The 23927-nt window shown below is 40.5% G+C and overlaps 1 protein-coding gene across 4 annotated transcripts in view; it reads right to left on the bottom strand.

Moving 5' to 3' along the window:
• Window positions 1–441: 441 nt before the first annotated feature.
• mrrf (mitochondrial ribosome recycling factor) overlaps window positions 442–23927 on the bottom strand; it is a 28271-nt gene continuing 4785 nt past the window's right edge. For 2 of the 4 annotated variants that reach the window (XM_026174022.1, XM_026174021.1), the window contains exons 2-9: window positions 23549–23725; window positions 23261–23413; window positions 21625–21672; window positions 21417–21443; window positions 14595–14713; window positions 3482–3573; window positions 2019–2178; window positions 442–1227 (exon numbers count right to left, since the gene is read on the bottom strand). In XM_026174022.1, the coding sequence (XP_026029807.1) occupies window positions 1150–1227; window positions 2019–2178; window positions 3482–3573; window positions 14595–14713; window positions 21417–21443; window positions 21625–21672; window positions 23261–23413; window positions 23549–23723 (852 nt within the window). In that variant the 5' untranslated portion in view covers window positions 23724–23725 and the 3' untranslated portion in view covers window positions 442–1149. The remainder of the gene's footprint in view (window positions 1228–2018; window positions 2179–3481; window positions 3574–14594; window positions 14714–21416; window positions 21444–21624; window positions 21673–23260; window positions 23414–23548; window positions 23726–23927) is intronic. The other 2 variants (XM_026174023.1, XM_026174024.1) reach the window with 2 other exon arrangements.

Genomic DNA, 23927 nt, shown 5'->3' with positions numbered 1-23927 from the left:
GGTTTCCAATCAACTGTGTAGCTGTAGGACCAAGTGTGTGGGCAAACTTAAAATAAAACCTGTCTGACTTGTGGGCCGCCTGTGACCAGTAGCGGAAGAAGCAAAACAAATCACGATAAAGACGATGACACCGACCACATAATGGCTGTAAACAGCACATACATGAAAGCAGGGTTTGTGTGTGTGAGTGTCGCTGGGTTTCTCATTCAAACATATGTTGGTTTCAACAGCTATTGCGCTACAGTTCCTGAGTGCAGCTATTTCAAGGCAAAGGCCAAGTGCACAACATTAAAAGCCTTCTCCTAATGGACAATTGTGGTGCCAGGGCCTAGGGGTCTGTGCGCAGGAAAAGTCCATTATCACTCCAACTAATGGAGGAGGGAGCGACTTCAAACATAAAGTGGAGAAAATGAAAAGAAAACAAGAGAGAACAAGATGACGCACATGGTACAAAGCAGCGTTTCTTTAATGGACTCCATCAATAACGTTACGTTCCCAACTTTATTGTGTTTAAAAAAGAGAGTAGCCATATTATCAATCCTCAACATGGACAGAAATTAAAGCCCCCTTTTTCCCCCCCTCAAGTGCATTTTTAACAGACTTGGAATCAATGTGAAACAAATGTTTGGCAGCATCTTAATGGCATCTGTTCGGTCGACTCCTACGTCTCTGGAACAAACTCGCTCTCGCTCTTGCCACCAAGACAAACCCGCAGCCAGTTTACATTGAGACGGGTGCGCTTGCTTTTATATAAACAGACAGGCCCTGTGGCAAAGGGTTTGATTAGGAGGAGGCCCACAAATCCCATTAAAAGTCCATTCGTTGCTTTCTCGCTGTTTGTTTGAAGACAGGAAGAGTAACAAGGGAGGAGGGAGGTGACGGGTAGTCTGTTGTCGTTTTTGTACCAGTTTTTGTTTATGCAGATATCACGACGCAGCAAAAAAAAAAAGAAAAAAAAGAAAAAGAAGAAGGTGGTCTTACCCAGTGATGTGGGCAGGAACAAGAGCCCAAGATGTGGTTTGAACAAAAACTACCTCCCCAACATGATCCAGTCACTGTCTATTAACAAGATGAAAAAAAAAAAGGAGGATATGTTGCTGCTTTTCAGTGTGTCCTCTGTTTCACAGTGACACAAATAACAAGTTCCAGTCAGCCTAACAGCTCCTTGGTCTTGGCTGCAAGCTGCTTGTCGATGTCTGCTGCAATGTTGTCTGCCATCTGCTGAATCTGTGTAGGCAGAGAGAGGGGAGGAAAAAAACAAAAGTAATGAAAGTTAACGCTTCAGAGAGCAGAGGTCTAATAAGAGGTGGCGTGAAACAGCTCCAGAAAAGGATGAGGGTGAGCGGAGGTGAGCTCCATTCGGGTGGAGGCTAGTTTCTCATTTTGAATGTAGTTTTCAAATAAAGAAAATACGATCAATAGTTAACTTATCAGTGAAGTGGACTCACTACACTTTTCCTTATTTTCTGTAATATGTGCTCTTATGACAGTGCATGCTGATCAAGCTCAAAGAGAGCTGACATCCTATGGTCGTCTCACCAGCTCCTGCTGGTCAAACCTGTTTGCAAGGGGCAGCCAATCAGGCAAATGTTTCTTAAAGTGGGAGGAGCTAAAACTGCTTGAATTGGATAGAAGATGAACTGAGAGGCTTCACCATGTCCCCGTATAAAATAAAACTTTTTGTAACTTTGCGATGATAAAGTTATCATTTGTCATCAGCTGTATCCTTTCAGTGTTCATGTTTTGATTGCAACAGCTGGTAAACTCTAACTAGGCACTTCAGTTTGGTGGGGGGGGGGGGGTTTGGAGGGAAAACCTCGGAGCAACACATTTCTGATGAGTTTTTCAAATATATTTTCTTAGAGTTTTGTGCAGCACAACAAAAGTGACTTCTGGTCGTGCTGCATTCAGGGAAACATATCTGACAGAGGAAAAACTATTTGATCTTTTCCTCACCTCAAGCTATACTTTTTTTTTTTTTTTTTTTTTTAAATCTCAGGGAATCCCTCGTCTCCTACCTGTTTTTCTACGAGTCGTATTGTGTCTTCTGAGTGTGCTTCCTTTGCTTTTTTGACCTGTGTGACAGCATTAGAGCGCACTCTCCTCAGTGAGTCTTTAGCCTTGTTGCCGAGCTGTTTGGCTACCTTGGCCAGGTTCTCCCTGTGCTCCCGAGTCACTCTGCAGGGAAACGGGAAAAATGTCAGAAATGAGAGGCAAAACAAAAAAACGAGAGTACAAAAAAATATAGAATTCAAAGTTACAGGGAAAAAAAAGGGAGATGGTCTAAATACTTAAATGAGACTTCTTGCTGCATGCCAGCAGCTTTGACATCACTTTTGGCGTATGCTGCCATCTGCAAGCACAAACCGCCTGTTATGCATCTGTATTTACCATGTTTATTTAAGACGAGATGAAGTCTAATACCAGCTCGGTTTGACCGCATTTAAGCACGAGCTAGGAAGTAATTACTGTGTTTTGTAGAGTACGGTAAGAAGGTTTTATTAAAAATATCCTGGAAACGACAACATTTCAGTAAGAGACACTAACAAGCAGTCACAACTTTGTGTGGCACGAGCAAATACACTCTGAAAAACAAAATAATGAAAACTAAGGTCCTCACTTGTGCAGATGGGGACGCTAAGTGCTTATAAGCATGACGTCTGATCCTCTTAGCTCTGACTTGCAGCAACCACCAAACAATCTTCCTCAGACCTTAGAGCAGAGCCGAAACATCCGTCATCCTAACAACTTTGCATTCGCTCTGCATTTGTTAATCACTTAGAAAGTCCTACTTCCCATTTCACTCTCCCTCTTTGTCCTTAATTGGCTTTTTTTCCCCTTGTTTTTTGCCTCAGGGACTATTTGCAAACAATCCAAGTGCGCCGTCTATTTACTGCAAACAATACGGCCTAATTACCGATTCCAGGGCCAATCAAGAAGCGCCTTCTCTTTGGAAATGCAAATGTAGGCTTGGAGCGTGCCGAGACTGATTGCAGGGGGAAAAGCAGTCTGACTCTCGTGTCCCTCCTCTGCCAGAATAACACCTGCTGCTCCATGCGCACACACACACTCATGATAATGCATGCACATAACCACAAGACAGCATTCATGCACTGAGACGCACGTGCACGTGTGTATATGTAAAAAAACATACTTTATATACACAGGCAGAGCGGTTTAGTGAGTGAGTGACTGATTGTTTTGTGTCGGGTTGTTTGATTTGGCCGGGGGAAAGAGAAAGAGACTGGCCCAACCCTCACGTCGTCACACCGGGGGTCTCTATACATGTACAGGCAAAAGTCAATAAACCTGTCAGTTTAGAGCACGGAGACGAGTGGAGGAGGAAAATAGAGGAATACCAAAAGAAAAATAAAGGTGAATGAGAAAAAAAAGAAGTGAAAGACAGAAAGTGCTAAAGGGAGCAAAAATGTTTTCTGGCCTCCGGCGTGTTTGTCTGCGAGTGCGTCAAAGAGAGACTCACTTGGGAACGGGCACCTTGATGATCGTCCCGTCCACCTCTGGGTTTAAGTTCATGCTGCTCTCTCTGAGGGCACGGGTGGCCGCTGCTGTAGCCTGGGGGCACATGCACACAGACACACACACACACTGGAGTGAATAAAAAGCAAATCTACAAGTGCAGGTAGTGGCTTAGCTCCAGCTGGCAATCATTAAGGTGTTGTGTGTGGTGTGTATATGGTGTGTGTGTGTGTGTGTGTCAGGGAAATCCCATGTAGTGTGGAATTGCCTCGGGCCACTGTCAACACTCGGCCCCGTGGGACAGGACTGAGAGGTTGCAGGGCAGGGTGGTGACTCCTGGTGACCCCACAGGAGAGTCTGCTTGTGGATGATAGATCAACACACACAAACTTTGTGAGTTTGTGCTCAGTTGTACTTGAAGGTTTTCTGGTAGAATCATTACCACATTATTGTTATTATTATTATTATTATTAATAAAAGTTATTTATACTTTGTTCGCCTGTGTATATGGGGGGTGTATTTATGCATTGTTGTTTTATTACAATGACAAACATGTATATATTTATTCACCTTAATAAACAGGAAATGCAAACATGTTTTACATATGTACATGACACAGACAGGAGCTATAAGATTATGAGTTACAGATGTGAAAGACTCATGAAGCATGAACTACACAAGTTATATTGAAGTATATGTAGAATGATTACTGTGTATAATTTTTCCCCCCCCCCGCTTCGGATACACAAAACAAACACTCCTCCCTTAACACTTGTTATCCTGTTGCCCTTTACGAGTCCTTACCAAGAAAATAGGAAGTGCTCAACTCTGCTCAGATCAGCAGGATGCTGTGTTTGTTGCAGGGCGCCCTCTGGTGGACAAACTACGCAACATCAACACTCACAGCATGGTTGAAGGGTGTTTCTCTCATTTTTACTTTTATGAATGCAGATACTGATATCAGCCTGCAGCTATATCAGTCACAGTCTAGAAGTAAGACCCCACCAATGGATCGTTTTTTTTTTTATAATAATACAACATCCAACTACTGTTAGCTGCATCTCTATGGTAACCGTTGAATCCTTAAACAACAGCTTGGGATCTGTCTTGAATTTATCAAGATTTATTAATTTCCCCCCAGACTGGAGCTGTCATCATTATAATGAATTAAGATTCGGGGAGATTAAAAGGAGAGCGCTGTGTGGACACTGGTTGAAGAGGCAGCAGTGCTGCATAGAGATAGAACAACAGGATCAGAGAAACTACTGGACCACAAACACACAACAACAACAGTTACGCGAGAAGCTGGATTTTGGTCTTTTTCCCAGAACTAAGAAATACACTTAAAACTCAAAATGACATATTAAGACATGTTTACATGTGTAAAACTGAGACATTATCTACCAAGTGAAGCTTAAGTTAAGCAATGACTGCATAGGACCATAAAGCTACAGTTAAAAGAGTGCATAGACACAATGGAGAGGAACAAAGCCACACTCCTCAAGCTAGCGCAACAGCCTCATAACTCAGTTTGCAAAGCGAGCAAATGTGCAATGCATGTGGAGAAAAGAAAAAGAAAAAAGATTTCCTCCTCTTACTTCAACCGTCACTAACCCATCCTGCTTTCTCAACAGCTCCTTCTGGCCTCATCCACTGGGGGAAAGAAATGGCAGCAACATTAAAGGAATTTATTTGTGTGCATTAAATTAATTCAAGGGGTTTCTTTTCTTTTGTTAAAGTCATTCGGGAAACAGGCCTGCAGTTGCACTCTTTGAGCGAGGGGTGATAGATTCATCCCATACCTATGTTTGATTGTTCTCAGCATCAAATTCATCACCATTTCCCCTCTCTGACGACCACTCCGGTGGTTACTAAAACCCGAGTGGAATTTCTCTGTGAAGGCTGGGCAGGTTCTGGTTAATATGTTGGAAAGGAAGAGAAATTACACTGAAGTTTCACATCAAACGCTCACGACTTGGTTCAAAGCAAATAGGCGAAGGGAGAGGAATGTGTGTGTGTGTCTAAAAAAAAATTTAATGCTTAAACATGGACACACACACACACACCAAATTGCCTCCGGATCCGAGCGTAGTGGTTAGATGTTGTTCTCTGTATCGTCCCAGCCTGCTCTTAATGAATGAATGGAAAACAATGGCAGGGCCTCTGTAGTTCCTGGTAATGGATAGGCATCATTATAAGCCTGTTAGCTCTGAGTACTGACGACTCACCTCTGTGTGGTACATGGGTAACACGGGACATGACAGGGTAGCGTGCGTGTGGATGAGTGTGTCCGTCAGTGTGTGTGTGGTCTGTGGTTTCTAGTGTTTCTGGGAAGGAAAAAAAAGAGACTCCGGATTCAGGTGGAAAACTGACTTCACAGATTTGAGGTGTTGATAAATACTTGGATTTGCATGTTGTTTGTATGCTGTGGTTTCACCTGGAGAACAAATGAGGGAAACCACAGCCCTCAGGTGACTGGCTGTGGAAATAGAAGGTGCAGGAAGATATTTAAAAACAGGTTTTTGTTTGGCAAGTTGTACTGGAAAAAAAAGAAAAGGAAAAGAAAAGCTCTTGGATGTCGTGTGCAAAGACGCTTCTTTTAACTTTTTTTACTGAGACAGATTTTTATCGTTTGCCTTCACTGCCTCTTCTACCCATTTTATATATAGAAGAAAAGATGCAGGCTGTATCTGCTGTCATCATAGCCAGTGTACAGTCACTTTACTTAGGACCTGCTAATGCCCCCAATTAAGGAATCTCTGTTTTACAGAGATGAGAGCAATGAATTATTCTGCCACAGTCACATTAACCTCCTAGGACCTGGCGTCCACATATGTGGACTAGAGATGGCACGATACCACTTTTTTATGTCCGATACCGATACCGATATCATAAATTTGGATATCTGCCGATACCGATATGAATCCGATATAGTGTTTTTTAATCAACAAAACTGTTTTTTAAATATCTTGCTGCATTTTGTATAAGTTCATACTCAAGTTTAAAACAACAACTACACTAAAGCTATTCTGTTATACCTGTATCCAAAAAAAATATTTCATAGTTCAGCAATACTGATCAATCTAATAAACTTAAACCTACACCATCCTCCCTATTCTGGTATTTTAAAGAGTACTTAGTGTAAATATTAAGCAATCTAACTAATAGGGTTCCAACTCCCAGCAACAACAAAAATAAATAAATAAAAAATAGGGAACCACCCCTCACGCTCCACCTCATGATGCTTAATCGACGTAATCAACCTTAATTTGATGCAGTGTGAAAAAAAATGCACAGAAATCAATTATTTTTCAAGAAATATTAAATAGATTCAACATCTTTCTTCAACAAAATTGCAGACTGCACAGATGGTACCTTCACAAAGGAAAAAGTACTATAGCTTACTAGGGTATATATATATATATATATTAGACTTAATAGTTACTATATACAGTAATGGACTTCTATTCATTTTGCATCAAATTAAAACTTTGGCTGTCAGATAATTATTTATTAAAAGCTTGACATTTTAAATGAGAATAAGAAAGAAAAGTATGTCTTTGTTCCCCCTTTTCCCTGTTAATGCCCTATCGGCCCCCCTGGCTAAACTTTGCTAGATCCGCCCCTGCACAGTTACCAGCTGTCAGCTACGTAGAAAAAGATCCTCGAGTAGAAAGTAATATTAAATACATTCTAACAACAGCTGATCAAGCTTAAACGTGCTGCTGTTGTTCAGCCGCTGGTTTCCTCTTTCTGGTGCAAAGTGGGCCAAAAGCAAACAAGAGAGACGTACTCCCGACAGAAAAGCCGATCAGCTGATCGTTAAGCAGTTTCATGATTGAAGTAGCAGCAAGAAGAGGCAGTCGTTTGTTAAGCTTAACGCAGGAATGCTTTACAAACATTCAGAGATGGACTTACACACTTGCTTTACTTCTCTCGGGGATAACTTTGTCGGAGATGAAATGCCGGGTTGCTAGCGAAGCTCCACATGCTATCCAGACCACCGACAGGTCCCGCATGCCACAGCCGCTCTATCACGTGATGCATACTGCTCCGACGTGCTAACGTTCTGAGGTGAGTTACGGGGTGTTGCAAGTTTTGTGAGGTGCTTTCGTGATATTTAATGGATCGGATTACATTTTTTATTTTTCTCCGATATCCGATCCAGTAATTTAGGTCAGTATCGGACCGATACCGATACGTAATATTGGATCGGTCCATCTCTAATGTGGACATCACATTTTGGGTTATTTAGACCAAAATCCTCAATTTTGCTCTACAAGGGCCTGATATCCACTTACGAGGACATTAAATTGCCACTGTTCTATTGAAATTTTAAACGAATATCCTCATGTGTGGCTCTTATTTTTCTTAGAAACAATAATTAGGTTAAAAAAACCCTGGTAATTCTTTGTTTTTACATTCATCAGGTCCCAATCAGCCCAAATATCAAAGAGAAATTACAAATGCATGCCATTGAAGAGTTCGGATCTTAGGAGGTTAATGTTCAGGAACATTTCTGTAGCCAACATAGCACAACAGCAAGCTGTGCAGTTTGTCCACACACTGCATAACCAGACACTTTTAACGACAGACTGCATATAAAATATTTTTGGTGTTTTTGGGGCCGCAAGTGACCATATTTGAAAAGGTAGAGTGCTAATTTATAAGCTAATTATCAGAGGTGTGGACTCGAGTCACATGACTTGGACTCGAGTCAGACTCGAGTCATTAATTTTATGACTTTAGACTTGACTTGAAAAAATGTTCTAAGACTTGTGAGTTGACTTGGACTTTTACACCAATGACTTGGGACTTGAATTGGACTTGAACCGGTTTACTTGAAAAGACTTGATATTTTACCCCAAATATAAAATTTAACATGCATATTATATAGAGATTGAAAATGTGACGTCATTCACGGGTAGAACCGCAAAGGATTCTGGGAACTCGTGGCAAGCGGTACTAGCGCACGCAGGCTTTCAATTGAAATCAGTTACACAGCGATAAAAAGAAACACAAAAATGTCAAGAAGCTGTTGTATTATTAACTGCAAATAGCCGGTCGCATGACAGCCACGGGAAGCCGACGGGTAAAGAGATCGGTTGTTATCGGATTACGTCATTGAGGAGAAATTGTTCGAGCCATGTTTCCGAAGTAACAAAGAGGCGACGGATGGCCTGGATTGCAGCCATTCAAAGATCAAATATAACGTCCCAGAACACTCCAGCTCACAGGTTAGTCTGCTCCAAGCATTTACACGAAGGTCAGTGTTTTTTAGTAGTTAATGCGTCATTTTCTTAACATAATTGGTGATATAGGTTACAAGCAAGTCTGGCGCTGAACAGAAATTGTCGCGCTATGCTCCTTTATTTATTGTGCATAAATAGTGAATTGTCCTGACACAATATTGCGTTTCGCTTCTGTTATTATGGTACATTAACAAAAACATATACTTTTATTCACAGGATAAAACAGGTTTTTTGTATCACTAATTGCCCAGTACGATTACAGCATACAGTATTATTGTCACTGCTACATTTCTGTGACGCTACCAGAAATTATTTCCACTGCTAATTAATTACCGTTGAGCTCAAAGGTCCTATTAATAAACGGTTAACGAATGTGTATTTATGAAGACGATTTGTGAGACTGGTAAACTTATGATATGTACGATGGTCTTTCGTTCTACACGGTACATTTCAAGGTCCTGCACCCATCCGTCGGTAAACTGTACCTGGGCTTGTTGCAGTGACCTGAAGTTACTAAACTTCATGAGTGTATGCACTCACTCCAAGAGCCGTATGATTATAAATATGCATATAAATATGCTAAGATGAGATAGCTGACTTCATCTAACTAGCAAATGTTTTCCAGGCTACGTTGGTGATGCAGTTTTTTTTTAAATGATATATATTTTAAAAATATCATTTATTTATGTATGATATTTTTGTCATGCGATTTTAAAGCCGGTCCTACAACCACATCCAAGAATAACATGCAGCTTATCTCAGAACTGTCGGTGAAAATTATTCTAGGTTTAATTGAGCTGCATTTTAAAGAGGTGCAATTTCACAATTTGTGTATATTTTCTAAGTTCACTATTTTGTCATGTGTTGAGAAAAACACAGATTTAAAAATTACATGGTCTAATATTTACATTTAGCATATAACTGCAACATGCTTTTTTCGTTTTTTTTAACGACTCGAAAGGACTTGAAATTCAAAATTTCAGACTTGTGACTTGACTCGGACTTTTACACCAGTGACTTGAGACTCGACTCTGACTTGCCTGACATTACTTGAGACTTGACTTGAGACTTGAGGATAAAGACTTGAGACTTACTTGAGACTTGCAAAACAATGACTTGGTCCCACCTCTGCTAATTATTATTAAAGCCTGATTATTACCCATTGTGGTTCAATCACACTTATTTACAGAGTAAAAATAGTATGGCGGCCTCTTCCAAACCTCCTAGGAAAAGAATTAATGGTTGCCCGGTGATTGCAATGAGGTTTTTGCTGCTGCTGGAGACTGACTCCTAGTAGTTGGGGTGACCAACTGGTTACCCATGTTTTGAGGGTGTTGCTCATCCACCTGAGCAAGGACTGAGAGATTTATTAAGGTTTGCAAATAACTGCAGACTGATCTGAGTCAGTCTGCAGCGGTGAGTGCAACTTGTCTGCCACAGGAAACTCGACTCAATATATTCTGGTTATATTCCTACATAGAAGCAAGGTTGCTGAGTGTCTTGTTGCAGTTAAATTGCTGTTCTAAAGCAAACGTGGCACGATCTGTGGAGGGATTTCTGAATGAGTATTATTCTGATGAGGTTGAATCTGAATGTAAATGCTAATATGAATTTCTATGTATACAGACAGCAACAAAATCTTCTACAAACAACAACAGATTTGTGATTTTCACTGATTGATCCCAATCCCTGTGTTATCAAACACAGATTACACATGATTGTCGACTGGCCCTGTTCAATCGGAGACTGACAGCAGACTGACTCCATCACTTGACTGTCCTCCGCTTTGAAGACAATTTACTGCGAGTCGTTGGAGGCCTGGTCCCCGTCTTCACAGGAAACATGACTGTGAGTTCGTTGCTGTGACAGCGTACTACGGCTTCCCCCTTCGTGTGACTGTAGCATGAAAAAGCTGTGTAAAGTTGAGTGACTCACACTCTACTCGTCATCATTCAGCCCTGTTTTAATGAACACTCCGTCTGAGAATCTTCGGATTAGTCACACCTGTGTTTACTACAACTAATCTGTGTCAACATGGCTTCTGTGAAACACTGACAAGGACCGTTTTACAGCATTATAAGTGCTTTTACATTTCATTCATAATGTCATTTAAGTATTTTTTTGCCAATATAGTTGCATAACTGTGTTGTTGGCACATTTTTTGCATTAATTGTGGCTAAACGATAAAAGTTTAACCATTCTTAACTTATCCTCCACGGTCATTTCTCAGCTTAAAGTACACTTTCTATTATAAGCAGCATCCATTAGTTCTGTCTCAACTGCCCTCGACCACAAAAAGTACAAAACACGGAGGTAGGCTGCGTACAAACTCAAGTTATGTCACAGCGACGCAACGAAGGCAGTCCAAACATGCAATTGGAAGAATGCGTCAGGTGGATCCTTCGCAGTCCACCCAGATTCACTGCACATTGGTTAATGTAGAGTATTTTTGGAGAAAAGAAAATGACGGTGCAAGTGAACAGTACAGGAATACAGTTTTAAAAGTATGTGCTGGGTTTTATCTCAGTCAAACATCCAACAGTTCAAAACGTTAAAATAACAAAGAATGTTAAAATGTTCAATTCTGACAACGTTTCAGCCAACTTATGTGACATGCAGCTCAGGTCCTGCATGCTTTTAAAGCCTTTACATTAAAACCAAAGAAGTATGTAGCTTCTGTGTGATGCTTGTGGTCACAGACAGACACCCGGTCCTAAAGAAGTCTATGGGAAAATGACCTTTAACCCTGACCTCTATAAACACTTTCCTGCTGAGATTATTCACTCAAGCACCCATTTCAGGTGATATTTTAGTCATTCTAAGTAAGAAGGATTACCCAGGATATGCTCATTTACTAACCTCTGATTGACAAGTCATTAGCGATGAGCACTAGACCTGCGAGTCTTAACACCAATACTTGTGTCCTTCACACAAACAAAGTCAAGGAAAATTCCTAACAACAAAACAAATACAGTCTATTACAGATAACTGTAAAACTAGAAAACCAGCAGCACCATGACAGGATGTTAACACTTTTGGAGGGAGAAAAAAAAACAACCACCTGAAAGATGAAGATTGTTTAGAGGGGTCTTGTTTAGAGACATGGTGGAAGGGAAATGCTTGAGGGAGCAGCTCAGGAATACTGGAGCTCAACGAGTAGAAGGAGTCTCTCTGGGAGGCTCAATGTAAACCTTAAAAAGAGAAAAAAAAAGGAGACTTGGATGCCAAACTGTAGCACTCTGGAGAGTCTGACAAAGGAGATGGCAGAGAGAGAGAAAAACTGGAGAAGGAGATGAAGGCTGTGGAGGAACAAAATAAACTGTAGGAAGAAAGAAAGTGCTGGATGAGGAAAAGGAAGAAGTTAAGGTGGCAATCAAAAAACTGAAAGAGGAGGGAAAAAAACAACTGAAGAAGGTAAAGAAAGACGTGACAGAAGCAAATAGGAAATATGACAAGAGAGAGAGAAAGATGAAAAGACCAAAGCTGAAAGGGGCCAAGAAAAGACTTAATGAAAAGCACAGGCAACCGTGGGAAGACAAGAAAGAATTGGAGGAAGTGCAAAAGGCAGTGCAAGAGTGGCTGAGAGAAGCAGAAAAAGAAAAATAAACTTGGTGAGGAAAAACAAGTTGTGGAGGACACAAAACAAGTATTAAAAGGAAGTGCAGAAGGAAACCGAGGGCAAAAAAGTGAACTGGATACAGTCAAACAAGAAATGGAAGATACAAGAAAAAAAGGATAGGCAGTGATGGAAAGAAAGTGGAGGAGGTGAGGAAGAACCTGAAGGAGACCAATATGGAGACTGAAAATTGGACCAGATGTGAGGAAAGACAGAAAAGGATGAGAGGAAGCAGCTGAAACACAAAAAATGCAGATAGGACGGTGGAGTAAACTCCTCTTCCTTGCCACTTTCTCTTTATTGGCTCCAAGCTCCCTCCGTCTCCTTCATCCTCATCGTCTCCCTCCATCAGCCTTCTACTTTACTGCCTCTTCCTCTCAGGTATGCACAGCGGTCCAGTGACTAACATTATGTTACATGTAGTTTTCCAGGTAAACTCCATCCCAGTAGAAAACAGTAGAATTGTAAACCAGTATAAATAATAATTTTTAAAAAAATGAATCAAAAGAAAATAAATGCATTTTTATTAAAAATCATTGAAAGTTCATGCGTGTGTCGGTGTCTCTTAATAAACAGAATACAGTAATTAGACCTCAGCATGGCTGCTGGTTGCTGGGAAAACACTGGTGGTTATGATTCAAGAAGGACTAAAGCGGATTGTTTGTACGAGTTTCTGTTGTTCCCAACCTTCCACTATGAAAAACACCAACTTATGATATTGTCTGATGATGTCACTGTGATGACTTAACTGAAAAAAAATAGACTGTCGGGAAGTTTAGTTTTACTTTATTTTTACGATCTTAGACATAACTCCTGAGAATTGAGTCATTCTTTTTTCATAAGTGCCCGAATTTCAGAGCGGTGTTTTCCGCAGGTTGATAATATGGTGGCTGTGGGTGGCGTGGGCAGAGTTTCTCTAAACACCTCATAGGCATTCAGAGTGACTGAAATGGGCCTTTAGAACAAACTATTACCAGAATCAGCCCATCCTTACTTTTCACTCCACCTCTCTCAGGTCTGTTTGAGAGTTCAGACCTGGTATAAGGGCTTAAACTCAGACTAAGAGTTTAAATTTAGTTTAAGAATCACCCTCAAATAAAGCAAACTGTTTAAAGAAGTGAAATCATTTATTTCCTGTTGTGTGCTTCCAGATTATACCAACACCGCTGGGCTTGGTTTTTTTAGTTTTTCCTCCACATAAATGACATTTTGGCATCCATCCAAAGGGGTTTAAACCAGAGCCAAATGGAAAACAAATACATGTTAATTTGGGTTTATTTACACAGGCAAAATAGTCAATTTTATTAATGAAATAGTCCTAAACAGTAAGAAATTGCACACATTTCTGTGTCTCTGTAGTGAAACCGGTGACCGTGCTTTATTGCTGTGCACAGCCAATCCCCCAAAGGCCCATAATGAGCCAGGAAAACCCTGGTTATGCATATTTCCGTATTGTATCCTGTCTGAAGCACTTTTCCTCATTCATACATATGTGGAGATATTTTCATTGCAACATTTTCAGATCATTTTTTTCTTGTTTGTCATTTGCAAGAATAAAGGACTGTGCACATATTTCCGTTCAATATTTAATGAGATCAAAGAAAATGTAGCAGACAGCAGAAAAAGTTGAGCATATCGGTCATTAGCGTCTCTGGATATATGACTGTATAGTGACACATGCAAGCACATTCAGCTTTTCCAGACCACCAGAAAGTCTGGCCACCAAAAAACATGAAAATCTACAAAGCAAAGGAGGCAGCGAAAAGAAGCAAAAAAAGAAAAATAATCCATTCCTTCCTAACCTGGGGGTAAAATGAGGTCATTTCCTATTCTGTGACAACTCACACTAAGACATATCCGCGCTGCAGTACACACATACAGACTTTTGTTGCTATCTTTCACCCCAGAACAAAGGGCTCCCCGAGTGATCAATCAATTAGCATCTGAGACACAGCATAGTGAGAGAGAGAGGTAGGTCAGGTTTCATTTACAGAGTGATGTGAGATTCGAGTTCTGGTCTGGCTTACTTTTCCTTCTGTGAGGAGGACCATCTATCTGTCTGTGCGTCTGATTATTTTTACAAAGCTTAGTTACTGCGCGCTTGTCCATATGAGACAAACTGATACCGGTAGGAAGAAATCATAGCTGTGTGTGCTCTGTTTGACTGTGTGTGTGTGTGTGTGTGTGTGTGTGTGTGTGTGTGTGTGTGTGTGTGTGTGTGTGTGAGAGAGAGAGAGAGATCGTCTTACTTCAGGGAAGCTGCTCATGTTGACCATAATGAGCTGAGGTGACTTCATGGAGATCTGGCCCAGCTGCTTGAGAGGGAACTTCCCATCTTGAGTCGTCACCACAATGTGATCCAGAGCTCCTAAACAAATACAGGTCAATGGTCAATGCCAGTGTTTACTTTCTTCATTTATTTACCTTCATGGACAGTTTAGGCATCATTGTTCTCACTGTGTGCACTGTAGCATCCCGATTTTTCCTTTGTATTCGTATCACAGGATTAACCGTTCTACTGTAAGGCAGATTTAACTTATACATTTAATGTACTTTAATTCTTTTTCTCTTACTGTTGTTTTTAATTATGAAATCCATCTTTCAGAAAGATATGATATGCATTGACCCCAGAATTATAATTATAGATTCATTCTCATTTTCTTTACATTTTTCTTTGAAGGAACCAGACTTTTTTTTTTTTTTAAGTAGTATTAAGTAGTAGTTCTCCAGGCACTCTGAAGGTCTTTCAGAGTGTCTCTTTGGACATTGGCTGTTTTTTTCCATAATGGAAAAAACCATAGAATCAATTTTAAAATGTATTTTAAGGCATTTTGTTACTAGCAGAAACACATAATTTGTATAGTTGGGGGGAAAAAAAAAAGCCAAATGTAACATAGTTTGATGGGAATGAAATAATAGTTTAGCACCAACAAGGTAATTCCCAAAGAGCTCTTTGCGAAAAACTTGGCAAATCATGGTTAGGAGAGAGGTACAACAGTCAGCATCCACAGCCATCTTTAAAACACGGCGGAGGCTCGGTCACAGTCTGGGGACGCATTTAAGTGAGTTGTGTTGGCAGAATCGTCTCAAAATTGCTCCAGCAGCACCTGGAAAGTATCCGATTGGCAGTTATTCATTTATCAGCAATGCCAATGATCCCAAACACGCTGTTAATGCAGTAAAAGCATACCTGGATAGAAAAATATACAATTGAATATTGGTCGTGGACTGGCCTCCCCAATGCCTGGGCCTCAACAGTGTGGGATCATTTTGATACAGAACAAAAGGCAGCCAACATTCAAAGATGAGCTTTGAATTAAACTCAAATGAAATGTCTTAAATGTTGTATTTCCATGTATATTTCAACATGTTTGAGTGAATAACTGCACCCGTTTCCCCATTTTTATAGTAAAATATAAAGAAACGGAGGCTGGCTCAAGACTTTTGCACAGCACTGTAGCTGGACATGTTTTAATAACTCATTTCTACGCACACATGCATTCATATTCACATGCATGCTTATGGCTGTCCTCTTTTCAAAACAGTAACCTAATTATCGCCTCTCTGTGACGCATTTAGAGGAAAGCTGTAAATTGTAGCTTTAAAATCAGGTGAAAGCAAATCAAAAAAAAAAAAAAAAAAAAAGCAGCAGTTACCACCACGAAACAGCCCAGTTGATTACTAACAGAACAGTAACTGTATTTCTGGTTAAAGCCAGGTTAATCATTCATTCTTGCTTCACAGATGGAGGGAAATCTATCTTTAATCACTCCATAAATCAGAAAATACTTTCAAGAGCCATAAAAAAAAAATCAAGTCTTTTACAAACAAAGTAAAATTTGTCTCTTAAAGATATATTATCAAATGGTTTCTGTAAAAGCCTTCAAAATATAAACAGAGAGGAAAATAAGAGTTTGTTAGCGCTCCTAAATTGGAAGATTTCAAGCTATGAGTATGAAAAAAGATCTCTTTTTGATCGGGTCTTCTAAAATCCTGTACTGTAACATTCGATTTGTCAATTTTAAACCAGCATTTGTATTGCAGTGATTTGCACATTTGCTTAACAAGTGAATGATTCCCAGTCTGATCCATGGAGGAGGCAAACAACGCCTTTGGGCTTGTCTCAGGAGATAAAAGAAAATCTACCAAATCAAACATGCGGAGCGATGCTACGGCGACTACTTACGAGTAACAAAGCAGCTGCAAGTAGCTTTATATCACTTTAAAAATCAATCAGAGGCTTTTTTTCATTACAACCTTTCTGAAAATATATGTATGATAATACAGATGGAGTATTTTATCATTAGATATTAACTACTCTGGAAGAACGACCAAAAGACCAGTTTTGGTCCCAAATGTGTATTTTGGAGCTTAAGCTATGGAAGCAAAATAGCTCAAATTGAAAAATAAAAATGGTCTGACTATAGAGTTTCACCCTGTGTGTTAACACCAGCACTGGCACATAGTTAATATGGTAAATGGTAAATGGCCTGTATTTGTATAGCGCTTTTCTAGTCCCTAAGGACCCCAAAGCGCTTTACACAACCTGTCATCCACCCATTCACACACACATTCACACACTGGTGATGGCAAGCTACAATGTAGCCACAGCCACCCTGGGGGCGCACTGACAGATAATAAGATGTTGCTATGGTGTAATGGAATAGATGTGGGGAAAAATCATTTAGTCCTTTGGACAGATTAACAGATAGACAGAGGAACGTGCAATAGCACAGTAAAAAAATATTCATTTTGAGACCACTGTCAGACTCTTAAAAGTTTCCATGATCTATTGTCTCCCCACTTTGTCAACACTGAACGAAACTAATGCATGTTTGCCAACACAAGCTGACTTCTGTCCCTCCCTCCCTCTCTGTATCCACCCACTCCTCTCCATCCTCCATCTGGCTAACCTCAGACGCGCTTGTTTCCTTCTTCTCCACCTCTGCCTTACATCACTCCCTCCCGGCTCACCCGGTGGGGGGCTGCGCTAGTGGTGTGTGATTGTGGAAATGTGAGGTGAACCGAAGGTGAGCCAGTGGTGTAGTTTTCTCTAAAAGATCAATTTATCATATGATTTCAAGGGTTAAAAGAGAGAGACATATCCAATCAAAAAGTAAGATACAGCTGCAAGGAATTAAAAATAAAAGGTTGGTATGATGTGATAACATGGATATCAGCTGACACGCTGCCTACTTTGCTGCCAATTATACAGTCTCCCTTTTTTACTTTGCTCATGCCCATATCTCTGCCTGTCTGACTTTGTTACCTGCACCTTCACAACGAGCACCAGCACATCTGCAAGTACTTTAAGCAGGCAGGCCGGCAGACAGTCGGTCATTGCTACAAAGATGGATGGTGAGAGGGGGTGGCAGCTGGTTGAGATATCGGATGAAATTTGGCTAAAATGCTCTTTATTTTTTAAACACGTTGAGTTTTTAATGATACCAAAAACAGATTTTAAGCTGTATGCTGCGTCTGGGTGTTGGTGTAATCAGGATACGTACCACATTAATTTGCACTTTTTCCCTCTGCGTCTTGTCATGTCAAATTCTCCTTTTAAAAAGGTGCAGTAAAAATTTATATCAGTTCCCATCTCCTTCGCCTATCTCAGCGAGTGTTTGTCTGAACCGTTGCAAACTTGCTGGCTGTAATGTCGTTCACCCGAGTAAGCCCAATGCTCAGTTTGAGGTTGTTTGGATGAGCAGTTCTCGCCTTTTGGTAGTTCTCCCTTTCCTGGAGTGACTGCTGCCTGCTCCAGTCAGTTTTTTGAGGAAAGGGGTACTGTGCAAAAGTCTTGAGCCACCTCTCATGGCTTTATATTTTGCTTCCAAGAAGCCAGACTTTATTGTAATTCTTATAAAAGTGATCTTGATCAATAGTTCTCATTTTCTTTGAACAATGACTCATTTTCAGTCCAGTCTTTGCACCCCATTTTTTTGTAATTATTTAAGTCACTTAACACTGTCCTAAGAATCGTTCAAGGATGAACGCCCAACCTAACAAAACACCAATTTTAAATGCACTTTTTTGCTGAAATGAAATTTGCACCAATTTATATTTTTGCACCAACGAGGTGATTACCAAAGAGTTACTAACTGAAAACCTGTCATATATTGGCATGGAGCGCTGTGCAGTGTATGCCAAATTACAGTAGAACAGGAATGAATCCATTCTTAGCAACAGTTCTTAATGGGATGCAAATCCAAGTGGAAATTTTTCAAATTATCATCAGTATGTATGAAGGAGATCAAGACTAGGCTACAACAGTGAGTGTTTACAGGCATCTATAAAATACAGTGGAGTCTCTGTCATCTTCTGATTGACAGTGGTTCATTTTTCACCATAACGATGATTCCAAGCATGCTTTCACTGCAGTAAAAGCACATCTGCACAGAAAACACACTGGAACACTGAGTCATGGATTGCCTCCCCAGAGTTCAGACCTCAATATTACTGAAGCAGCTTGGGGTCGCATTGACAGAGAACATAATAAAAGGCAGCCAACAACCAAAGAAGAGCTCTGAATGTCCTACAAGTAGCCTGGAGAACTATTCCTGAGGACTACATAAAGACATTCTTAGAAAGTGTGACTCAGAGAGTTCAGGCTGTGTTGAAGAATAAAGATGATTACATCAAATACTGACTTTCAAACTTGTACAAACTGACTTTGGATTTGCAAGTCTCCAATTTTCCTAGCAAATTAACAAAACGAGGGGCGGCTTAAAACTTCTGAACAATAGTGTAAATGGTTTTTGTTTCACATAACAGCAAAGCTGTGGAGTAATAATACTGCATCTGTGTGTGCTGACCGGTGTTCTCGTTTACACGTGAAAAGCTTTACTTCTGCTCAGATTGTTGAGGACAAAATGTTGCACTGATTTGAATCCAATGAAAGGCAGCACTATGATTTTGTGTAAGTGCTCTGACCTGTGCCCGGTTGTGTCTGATTATAAGTGTCCTTGTTAGAAGAAATTTACAAATATAGGTGCTGTCGAGAAATGCCAACAGCACAAAAAGGGCGATTACCAACATAACCATTTTCTGACGCGCTACAAACACTAAATATGTTGGATTAGTGCTTCTTCTTTTTTTTGCGCTGTCCTAAATCATACATCGGCTTCTTAGTCATGAAAACTTTGAGACCTCCAGTCCAAACCTAAACTAAACTAAACTCTGGGGTTTTCCTGCATATAAAATTCTGTTCTATTGGCCTTCTTCCAAAAGAAAATCACCAGGGCTGTGATAAATTAATACTTCAGACGTTTCTTTTTAAAGTGGTTTTATTTTATTTACTCCAGGATAAATATGCTTTTCTTTATCAAATGGCCAGGGGTAAAAGGAAAATGTATATAGCTCTGTTAAGTAAGACTCATTACCGTATGTGGACTGATGTGCTTTTGTGTGTAGTCTCAGCACAGAGCCGCGTTTTCAGCCAGGAAAAACTCGGTAAACCTAATTCTAAAGTTTCCCTAAAACCAAGTCTTCACCCTCAAACAGGCTTTTGAAGGAGTGTGAAAAAAAGGAGGCAGGCCAAAACACTCTTTTACAAAAACCTGTAAAAATTTCATAAATCTGACGTCCAAAACCAGTTCTCACAAAGACAGCTGGACATGTTTTTATTCAGTTTAATTTCTGCAGATCCACGCTCCGAACCAGCTCAATCACACACACACATGCATCCAATGAGTGCATCCTCATAGCCGTGCTCTTTCCAAAACGGTAATTTAATGATTTCCTACATGTGATGTGAGCAGCGGGTGTCCACATGCATTGCAGCTTGGGCGGATTACAATTACCGCAATGAGAGTATATGCTGATTAAAAGCTTAAGAAATGGCGATATCCATGTTTCAGCTTGTTGTTTTTACCCGTCTGCGAGAAACAAGAATGTGAAGTCTACTTTAAACAATGTTTTCTTGGACACAGCGCTAGGTTCCAAGTCACATTACCCATCTGCGATGACCATGAGATGGTGGGCGTAGCACTGATCTCCCTCTCTCTGCATTTATCTGTCTGACTTTCTGCTATGTGTTTGCTGCACACATAAGTACAGACTCATGGCAACAAACAGCAGTACATACAGTCATACACTCACTCTCATAAGTTTAATGAGAGCCAGATGAGAGGTTCATGAACAACACACACACATACGCTCGGACAGCTGACGTCATCCCATTCCACCATCTCATCTCTGCTGTCAACTCTAAGTCCTGCTGCCTCCCTGGATTACTGTCCAGCTGGACAGAGGAGAGGGGGATGAATGGACCAGAGGAAAGGAGCGAGGGATATATAGATTAGGGGGAGGGAACACAGGAAGGATGACAGAACAGAGGGATGGATGCAAAAAAACGGTAGAAAGGACTGGAAAAAGAGGAAGCGATGAAGGGAACTTTTAACTGAAACGTGTTATAAAATTGTAAAAAGGTGGTTTAAAAATTTCTTATGTGGTCTTATCTAGTCAAAAGACAAAGTATGAAGCTGAGAAGCACTGGAAAATTATAAGACAAAAGTAATAGAGGCAGGGCTCCACACAGAAAATGACTCAGAGCAAAAATCAATTGAGTGATAACCGGATTAGAAAAAAGAAAAGTTGGGAATGTGAAAAGCAAAGCTGGACACTGAAGGGTTCATGATATTGTATGTGTCTTCATTCTGTGTAAAAAAAGAAAAAAAGAAAAAAAGGAATATTACACTAAAAGCAAATCAGATACGTGTGCGGAAGAAAAGTGGAACAAATTCAAAGTAATTTCAGTTTGAAGTCCGATTCAGGCAGCTGCCTCGTCCCCGGGGAGCTTCCATTACACACCCCACCTCTGACTCCCCGAGCACGCCCCCATTTATTAAAATGCAGAGAGGAAAAAAAAAAAGAAAAAGGCTGTGACCTGGATGTACTTGGGGAAACAGGGGCCAAGGCGGGGTCAAGGTAACATCAAATAGGGATCTCTTTATGCTAAGCCTTTTGGCGCAGTGTCCGAGAAAGACTTTGATTCCAAAAGTTTTAAAAACGTTAAGAAAAAGCCCCCCTGTTAACTACAGTGCACGCTGTGCACACTATATTTGGACACTTACCCATTTTTTCCCTCCAGTATGTTAATTCTGAAACGAAATAATGGATACCACATTAAATGTCTTCCTCTGGCATTAATATAACCCCTAAAAACTCATCTGTCTTCATCATAAATACATATTTTCCTTTAAAGATGTGAACAAGAGCAAGTTTTCACATTTTAGGATGAAAATTAGCCCCAACCCCACCTCTCAAAAACATGCAGCTCACCTAAACACTCTAAGGTTTCAGCTGTAATTCGAGCAGGTTTGCAGAAATCTGAAAAGAACTAAGTGGGAGACGTAATTCTTTTAACAGCTTAGGAGCACAAAAGTAAATGGAAAGATGCCCGTGAAGGAAAACAATAATAATAAATGCTTAGAATCATTTACACCATTACCAGCATGATGTCTATCGACTTCTCCAAGGCTTTAACTGTTTATCGTCATCGTCTTTTAGATTCTCTCTTTCTCTCTCGTTCAATTTTAATGGATCGTTTACTACAAAGTTTGATCAGAATTGATTGAAGACCTTTCAAACTATCGGGTTTACAGACAGAATGTCAAAAACATAACCTCCCTGGTGGTGGTAAAGATGAGCAGAGGTTTCTCCAACATCATCTGCAGTACATAATATCATCAAAAGACTCTCTGTATGGTGACATCATCAAAAATTAATATTGGCCGCCTGTGATCTCCAAGCTCTCAGGCAATGTGGATTAAAGACTGATATGATTCTGTCTTTGAAATCACTGCATGGGCTCAGGAACATTTCAGAAACCACCGTGTGTGAACACCGTTCACCGTGATGGCCACAAATACAGGTTAAAGCTCTGTCAGACGAAGCCACACGTGAACGCGATCCAGGAATGCTGCCATCTTCTCTGTTCGGCAAAGTGGAAAACTGTTCTGTTGTCAGATGAATAAAAATGTGAAATTCTATTTGGAAAATATGGACACTGGACTACACAGGAGAGGGACCGTCCACCTTATTATAAGTACTCAGTTTAAAAGCCAGCATCTCAGATGGTGCATTAAAGCCTACAGAACTGGCAGCGTGTACATCTGGAAAGGTACCATCAACGCTCAATGGTTTTAGAGCAACATGTGCTTCAATTCAGACATCATATCTCAACCAGTCAGTAGCACGGCTTTGTAGCAGAAGGGTGCGGTGCTGAACAGGCCTGCTGGCATTTCAGACCTTTGACCAGCTGAAAATGAAAAATATGACAAAAAAGACCTAGGACTGCTTAGCTAGAAACTCATAGCAGACACAAATGGGACAACATTCCTCTCCCAAAAGTCCAGCAGCTGGACTCCTCAGTCCCCAGATGCTTAGAGACTGTTGTTAAAAGAAGAGAGGATGCAATGCAGTTTAAAGCTTTTATGAGACTTGTTGCTGCAACCACATCTCAAATTCAAAATAAGACAATAATTTTCTTAAAATGTTAGATTTCCTCAGTTGAAATAGTTGATATTATCTATGTTCTGTTTTAAAATGTTGTTTCTGCATTTTGCTTCCATTCACATTTCACACAGAATCCACAGGCCTTTGTGGAAGATTCCTCTTTGTGATATCCTTGTTATGTGAGGCACTGGTGAGCTTTTCTGTGCATGAACAAAAGCTGGACGAGCACACAGGTAAAGTTTAGCTGCCACGTGTTTAACTGTCTTAATGTTTTCAGTCTGGACTGTACGTACATGAAGTGATGTCTGAACGTTTCTTTTAACTTTAGAGGTAATGCTTTCATGCTTCATCTGCCTTGTTGGTAACCCTTTGTTCTCTGCTTTGAACTTTGTACTAAAACAAGAGGAATGAAAGGCACAGTCCAAAAAAGAAAGAAAGAAAAGTACGATAAGCTCACTACCTGGCGAGGTTCGGATGCTGAGGTTTCGTGTGAAGTCATCTTTGAGCGAATCGAGAACAGTGGTCATGTCCTCCTTCACTTCATCCAGACTGATGATGTCTTCCACCAGAGATGAATTAATGTTCACCTTCCCTGACTGGCCCTTTGCCTTGGCTTTGAAGATTAAACGAGAGAAAGAAGGAAAAAACCGAGGGAAGAGTGGAGACTTATCTAGATAAATAACATCACATTTGTGCCAGCAGAGTCATGGAAGTTGTACAAGTTAACTTCAGAAATCTCCTCACTGACCTTTGGCCTTTTTGGTGGCGTAGAGCCTGATGCATACAGCAGGAGCAGGGTGGTGGAAAGCGTCAGGAGCCAGAAGAGGCCTAAGGCTGACTCTGGATGTGAGCGGAGACCTGACATGTCGCAGCAGGGGCTGACACAGGAGAGGCCGCAGCAAGCTCAGATGATTCAAAGCCATAACTGTTGACACCGGAAAGGGGGGGGGGGAAGAGTTTAAATTAACAAAACATTTTAAAGTAGATAAATGCCATACAGCTGAGTTTGGAAGGGCAACATGTGATTACATTCGACAGAGCTACAATTCAATCAGAAAAGCAGTTGAAAGCACAGCTGGTAATATTAATCAAAATGAGGTAATAGCTCATATCAGCCAGCAGGAGGT

Source organism: Astatotilapia calliptera, chromosome 7, assembly GCF_900246225.1.
Source record: "Astatotilapia calliptera chromosome 7, fAstCal1.2, whole genome shotgun sequence".
NCBI lineage: Eukaryota > Metazoa > Chordata > Actinopteri > Cichliformes > Cichlidae > Astatotilapia > Astatotilapia calliptera.
The sequence above is the reverse complement of the archived record's forward strand: the minus strand, read 5'-3'. Positions and strand labels throughout refer to the sequence as shown.